This window comes from Sardina pilchardus, chromosome 11, assembly GCF_963854185.1.
Source record: "Sardina pilchardus chromosome 11, fSarPil1.1, whole genome shotgun sequence".
Classification (NCBI taxonomy): Eukaryota; Metazoa; Chordata; class Actinopteri; order Clupeiformes; family Clupeidae; genus Sardina; species Sardina pilchardus.
In genome coordinates this window covers 24636246-24643745 of record NC_085004.1, presented here as the reverse complement: position 1 = coordinate 24643745, position 7500 = coordinate 24636246, and the positions used below count along the sequence as shown (strand labels likewise).

Genomic DNA, 7500 nt, shown 5'->3' with positions numbered 1-7500 from the left:
GATACATGAGAGGGGGGGGGGGGGGGGGAGGCTGGCTAGGGACAGAGTAAACAGTGGATGTGCTTCAAATCCCACCTCCCTACTCTCCCTGCTCTACCACTGACAAACACTGCATTGAGAAATACTAAACTGAATTCCACCAATCGGCAGGATGCCTGCAGTCCACACACTGTATATCTACTTGGCCAAGGGACACTTACTGATAGACTGCCTGCAGAGTGATGGGGAGAACAATCAATGACAGGGCCATTGCTTTTTGCATGACATGGCATCTCTATGCAATGCTGTCTAAATCTAGCACACAGATTGCTACCACACTGTAACTCATAAAATGCAAACTAGGTCATGAAACAAATACTTCCCTGACACACTCATAAACACCGTTCAATGTTCCCACGAGTATTTTGGATATGCACACACATGTCTGTTTTACTAAGTGGAAATCCAGGAACGTTGGATCCAACCAAATAACTTTAGGACTGCAACAGCTACAGTGTGTCTTGTAGTTGATAAAGGCTGTATGGCACATTACCAAAAGGGGCAAATACAGCTCTCTCGCTTTATCTGTCTTCATCACTGATTCAAGTACACTATTCTGTGCCCCTCTCTGTGGACACTCAGGCGATGTCCTACCTTGGCAAACGTGGACCCTCGCCCCTCCGACTCGATGGTGATGGTCTTGGTCCTGCGCTGGAGGATCTGGTCGATGTCCTCCTCGCAGAACTTGGCCCCCTCGTCCTCCTCGTCCATGATGGCCCCGTAGGCGCCGCGGCGCAGCAGGTCCTCGATCTCCTTCTTGGAGAGCGGCTGCTGGGTCTGCTGCTGGGCACGCAGGACACAGGAAGTCAATGTCAAAAGGTCAGACTGGGCTTAGGGAGGAGCTTTAACTGACCTGCCTGAAGAGGGGGGTGGCGGGAAAATGACTAATTCTCCTGACATTAACAAACCATCAGGGTCTGATCATCAAAAAAGATGCTACTTCTACAAAATAAGGAGGAGAAAATCAATAGGTGTTGAAATAGAGAAAGATAACTAATGAAGCTAAAAATGCTATTCTATACAGTATGGAACATTTCTGTAAGGAAATGGACATGTAGCCGGTGATTGGCAAGTGAAAGAGCCTTACCCCGCCGCCCAGGCTGTTCTCCCGCCCACTCATGCTCTGCAACACGGCCTTGTCCAATCCCAGCTTGAGACTGGCACGGTCGAACATCTCCCTCTCGTATGAGTTGCGCGTGATGAGCCGGTACACCTTCACCGCCTTGTTCTGGCCAATCCTGTGGCAGCGAGCCTGGGCCTGGACAGAACAAATCACCATATGAGCTCAACGTGCACCACGACTCCAGTCCAAACAACCCCACAGACACTCAAAATGGTGAAGAACATGGAGATCAACCAATCATATGACAACTGTCGGAGGGACGATACTTTGATACTTTTAGTATCATGGGTAGAAGCTGAATATTATTTTGACCTGATCAGGGTTGTTAATGCTTTGCTCCTCTTACAACTGAACCAAACTCTGACTTCAGCACTAACATGGTAAGCAGGCAAAAATGGTGGCTGTTGTTAATATTGTGAGGAACATATGTGTGTTGTGTGAACGCGGTTTCTTTCTGGTCGCTCACCTGTAGGTCATTCTGTGGGTTCCAGTCCGAGTCGAAGATGATGCAGGTGTCGGCAGCGGTCAGGTTGATGCCCAGACCTCCAGCCCTCGTGCACAGCAGGAACACAAATCGGTCCGAGTCCGGCTTGCTGAAGCGGTCGATGGCCGCCTGCCGCAAGTTCCCCCGCACTCTCCCGTCTATCCGCTCATAGAGGTATCTAAGAGACACACACACACACACACGCACACACACACACACACACACACACACACACACACACACACACACACAAAGCGGAGATCAATACCAACTCAACCGAACAGCAAGGATCAGCAAGTCAAGTCCATGTCACTTCATCTCTCTGAAGAACTCAAGTTGCTGAAGATGTATTTTCAGGTGGAGAGGAGACACAAAGGAATTGCTGTCCATTCAGTTTCACTCGTTTACACAGAGGAGGTGCAGTCCCACTACTACCCTGCTCCATCCATCCATTATCTATGCACTTCCCTCTCTCAATTTCCAGTTGCAATTTCACGGTGCATGCTTTAGGCATGACAACTATATAGCACACTGTCAAAGCATTCATTTCCATAAATGCATACAAAGCGCACCTGCATTTTCCCCCATACATTTCCATATTCCTTTTTTATTCTCTCCCATACATACTTTCCCTTCACTTCTCTCCACTCCCTTTCCCAAACCAACAGCGCCAGGTGATTCAGCGATTTCTTTCAGGGAAAGCCTCTATTTTCCTGGACCACAGGGCCTGGCCTAGACTACCCCCCCCTCCCCCCTCCCCCCTCCCCCTGCTCTCCTCCACCATGCACCACCCCCTTCACCATCCCCTTCACCACCACCACTGAACCCCCGCCCACCCCCCCCCAGCTCCCCTGTACACAGTGACCCACTTCCAGCGGCCCCTGGTTCTGGCTGTCTGCTGGGGGAATCCCCAGGGGGTCTGTGCCCTGCTGCTGAACCCTGCCCAGGCCCTGCCTCCACGCCAGCTAGCAAACACACCGCTACAGTAAGCCCCCACTTCACTTCCCTTCACTCAGGCTCCACTCAGGCTCCCGCGCACAGGGCTTGTTTGTGTGCCCAAGCAAGGCTGCAGCACCGGTGAAGGCACCAGAGAAAGGAGGGGGCGGGGAAACGAAAGAAAGAGAAAAAGAGCAAGAACAGGAGCGAGGGAGAGAGAGATAGAAAGAGAGAAAGAGAGACAGAGAGAGAGAGAAAAGAAAGAGAAAAGAGGAGAGAGGAAAGAAAGAGAGAAAGAAAGAAAGAGAAAAAGAGCGAGAACGGGAGGGAGAGAGAGAAGGAGAGAAAGAGGGAGACAGAGAGAGAGAGAAAAGAAAGAGAAAGAAAGCAAGAGAGTGAGAGGTTGAGAGGTTGAGAGAGAGAGAGAGAGAGAGAGGTGCAGGACATGACTGGGTTAAGGAGGAGAACGATGGGATGAGAGGGAGCTAGATAAATAACGTGAGCACAAGTGGAACCTTGTGATGGTAAAATATGCTCTACTTGTCCTTTATTTCACACATATGACGCATTTTGAATGACGTCAAAACTCTGAATGACGTCAGAAACAAACTGCTTGTCTCTCAGATACAAAAATAACTCCGGATCCGTGCTTACTATGCACTGTGAAAAGTCTCAAACACGTATCAAAAAAGAACGGCCAGATCCTGTCACGCCAAGTTCAACCAAATTCCAGCATCTGCGTTCTGAGATGGATCCACAATCTACGATCATTTAGCAGGATGGTGACTGATGTATGGTGACTCTGCCTCCTGTAACATTGTGAAGTACATCGTACCAGTACTTTTGAAATGATGATGCGTGGACACATAGACAGATGACTGTACCCTGACACCCTAATTCCCTCCCTGTTACAATCACTGAGACTGCAATGCATTCCGGCTAACAACAACTGCAGACGGAGTTCTTTTTTGAAAGTGAGCGTGTGCCCCGTTGATGTCTGACCTTCTCTGGATGAGGTAGTCCTCCAGGATGTCCAGGCAGCGCACCATCTGGGAGAAGATGAGGACCTTGTGGCCACCGGCCTTCATCTTGGGTAGCAGCTTGTCGATGAGGACCAGCTTGCCCGCCGACTGGACCATGGCCTGCAGGTGGAAGTCCATGGCGCCGGGGTTGTAGACCTCGCGGAAGTCCTCAAGGATCTTCTCCTCGGCCCCTGAGGATGGGAGAGAGGGATAGAGAGAGAGAGAGAGAGAGAGAGAAAGAGATGTGTTTAAAATCCCTTTATTGAACCATTACATGGGTCAAGGACTCCAAAAAGATTGCACTGTGTGCACCCCCCCCCCCCCCACCAACATACACACAACCCCCTCCCCCCCCCCCCCCCCCACACACACACACACACACACAGCAAGGAAACAACAAGTAAACAACTACATCTCACCAGGTAAAAGATAGACAGACAAAGAGAGACAAAGAGAGATAGAGAGGCATCTGCACACTCACAACCGTGCTACTCTCGATAGCCATTCTCAAAGATTTACAAACTCAACACAATCTTTTCAGCCCATTTTCAGCCAACTTTCAATTCCTTTTTTGTCCTTTTTCTTGACCTCTGTGGAGCCTGGCTGTTTGTTAAGGTCTTGTTCTGACCTACAGTATAGTTACACTTTTGAGCATTTCACAACAGGGCTCTCACAACAACTAAAGAGCTCCCTGTTGAAGAGCTGATACAGCAAGACTGTACTGGGCTACCGGTACACACGAATCCTCACAATCTCACTTGATCCCTGTGACTACTGGAAGTGTTGCCTTGTACCTTTAATGAGGTAGGGGTGGTTACAGCACTTCCTCAGCTCCATCATTGTGTTGACCAGGTTGGGAAGATTGGCTTGGCCGGCACCCTTGGCCAGGAAGGAGAAGTTCTTCTCCAGGATGGCGCGGTAGTACTTCTTCTGGATGTTGGTCAGCTCCACCTCGATGATGGTCTCCTCTTTGGGAGCCAGCTTCTTCTCCACGTCCTCCTTCAGTCGCCTGAGCATCATGGGCTTCAGGATGCCCTGCAGCTTCTGGACCTGAGGATGCACAGATACGTGGACACAGAAACACACACACACACACACACACACACACACACACACACACACAGACAGACAATTAAAAAAAAATATTGGGCCATCTCAGATACACATCACATAAAATATTATTACTGAAGCGGTAGAATTCAAATTCAGACTCGAAAACTGAGTCAGTCATAAAGTACATCTTTCAGTGTATGCAAAACATGACCTAAAATGCGTCAACAAAACATGTTGACCTAATTTGGTTACAAAAGTCTGACACACCATAACCACCATACCACTACTTCTTCCTTATTTGAATGATACTGATACACACACGCACACACACACACACACGCACACACGCACATTTCCTGTGGGGCACATACCTGCTCCTCGGTCTTGAGGTCTCCAAACTCCTGCATGAAAGTGGTCTCCGAGGGGAAGCGCAGGGGCTCCAGGAAGTGCAGCAGGCTGAAGAGCTCCTCCACGGTGTTCTGTAGCGGAGTGCCCGTCAGCAGCACCTTGTGCTCCTACAGAGGGGCACAGTGCCTCGGATTATATATATATATTGTATATTATATATATTATATACATATACATGGCTCTTATTATATATATATATATATATATATATATATATATATATATCTTGAATTTTCCCTTGGGGATCAATAAAGTATCTATCTATCTATCTATCATATATTATATTATAGGCTATGCTAAATAAAGCTGTAGGGTCTATCAGCATACAGTACATCACCATGCTCATGCACCTCAAAGCAATTCATGGGTTTCATCAGATCCCTCTTGCCAGAGGTGTATAAAATCAAGCACCTTGCAGTCTGCATTCATAAACTAGGTGCTTGATTTTATTTGGGACTATATAATGAATAATCACCACACAGTTATTCACTACAGCGCACGACATAGTGAATGAATGAGGGGGTGATCTGAACATAGGACATGTTTTCGTTTCCTCAGCATAATGTCTATCACTTTTGAAAGTTACTGAGGATGTGCCAAGACACTAAAGTTTAAGCAAGTACACACAGGTGGCATGGAAGTATTTTCCCAGTGTTTTGCATGGAGTGTTTTCCCAGCTAACATCAAGTCACACAACATACAAATTAGGTTCATCCTGCTTATGACGTAAAGGTGAAATGGGCTACAGGCTTTGACAAGTCACTGGCATCCATAGTAGTAGAGAGAACTTACCGTAGGCATGCCAAGGGGGTGGGCCTACATTACTCACTAAGCTTAGTCACAAACAGGTATAACACAGGTGAATGCTTGTAACACAGGTCAATGATCGCAACAGAGGCTTCTTACCAGATTCATGAGCTTGAAGCCCTCCAGCAGCTTGCAGTTCTTGTTCTTGAGGCGGTGGGCCTCGTCAATGATGACGCAGCGCCACTCGATGGCGTTGAGCTCCGGGCAGCCGCCTAGGATCATCTCGAAGGTGGTGATGACCGCCTGGAACTTGTACGCCCCTCTGATCGCTCGGCCCTTGAAGAGTCAAGTAAAGCGACGCGTCAGCAAAGCCACGTCAACCTCGGGCAGGAGGCAAGGATGCTGCTACCATAACACTGCACCTCTCAGCAGACCAGCTCTGGGTGTCTGTGGACACTGAGTAAAGCCACTTGAGGTTCCTTAAGGCCAGTTCAAACACAAGATCCGCGACGAGACGAGCTGCAACATTCTAAAAACCGGCAACTTTCTGCAACAATGTGCTCTAAAACTGGGGCGTTCAGACCACTGCAACGACATTAAAACGGCAACAATGCTACCATAACAACAGTATAGGCGTGAGGACAAGATAGACGTTTTCAGCCAACGTCACAATAGCTCCGCGCAAAAGTGTTCTAAAACTCTGCAACTAAGATTTGACATGTTGAATGTTTAGCGACGGCTTGAAACTGCTTGCAACTGCTTGCAAATTTTGATTCACACCGCCGCAACTGCTCTGCGCAACCGTCTCAGACCGTCACGAATCTTCGGTTTGAACTGGCCTTTAGATCTTGGAGTGGACGCTAGCCTCAGTGCTTTTGCAATACGGGTCAAGGACAACTTCAGACAATGCAGCGGTCATGACCGATGCTACTTTGAATACTTTAGCTATTTTCATGAAAGCTGCCCCTGCAACCTTTGCCCTATGAACAGACACTCCTTTGGCTGGTTAAGTCCTGTAAGCAGATTAGTGGATCTCAAAACAAACTAGGTCATTTGACGACCTGTGCTCCTGTAAAAAAAAAAAAAAAAAAAAGGACTGGGACATCAAACCAGAACGCAAACAAACCGTGCATAACTCACAGCGAAGGCCAACTGGAGCAGTGGCTTTTCCCAACGCTTCAGAACAGGTGTCACCAATCACCTTAACAAATGCAGGCACACGGCGGCAACCTTCCTTGTATATTTATTCACTTCCACTGCACACACGCACGCTACATATGTCTGTCTGCATTTGTGCGTCTATGTATACACTTCTATTCTCTACCGCTCGCCCTCCGTTTCCCTCTCCCGCTCCCTCCCTCTCTTCTCCTCTCCAAGATGCTGGGATGATCTAAGCAGTCAGTGGCAGCCCCAGTGGGACATGATGTCATCGTGTGTGTGTGTGTGTGTGTGTGTGTCTGTGTTGTGAGCAGGCCTCTCTGTGCTGCTGCTGCTGCTGTCAGCGCGAATCACAGACAGCCGGCGGCTCAGTCCGTCAACATGCAGGCTGTGCCCCAGGCCCGTCCCAGACATGCGCCGCCACACACACACACCCCAGTGTGTGTACTGTACGTGTGTGTGTGTGTGTGTGTGTGTGTGTGTGTGTGTGTGTGTCTGCACTTATCTATTTACTAACATCTTTTCTTCCT

The 7500-nt window shown here is 48.5% G+C and overlaps 1 protein-coding gene across 11 annotated transcripts in view; it reads right to left on the bottom strand.

Moving 5' to 3' along the window:
- The window catches only part of chd9 (chromodomain helicase DNA binding protein 9), a 96013-nt gene that overhangs the window by 25451 nt on the left and 63062 nt on the right, over window positions 1–7500 (bottom strand). For 8 of the 11 annotated variants that reach the window (XM_062548997.1, XM_062548996.1, XM_062548998.1 and 5 more), the window contains 8 exons: window positions 7488–7500; window positions 5972–6148; window positions 5029–5172; window positions 4399–4654; window positions 3585–3795; window positions 1629–1824; window positions 1127–1297; window positions 634–822 (listed from right to left, as the gene is read on the bottom strand). The exon at window positions 7488–7500 is cut by the window's right edge and continues 50 nt beyond it. In XM_062548997.1, coding sequence (XP_062404981.1) covers window positions 634–822; window positions 1127–1297; window positions 1629–1824; window positions 3585–3795; window positions 4399–4654; window positions 5029–5172; window positions 5972–6148; window positions 7488–7500 — 1357 coding nt within the window. The remainder of the gene's footprint in view (window positions 1–633; window positions 823–1126; window positions 1298–1628; window positions 1825–3584; window positions 3796–4398; window positions 4655–5028; window positions 5173–5971; window positions 6149–7487) is intronic. The other 3 variants (XM_062549003.1, XM_062549006.1, XM_062548999.1) reach the window with 2 other exon arrangements.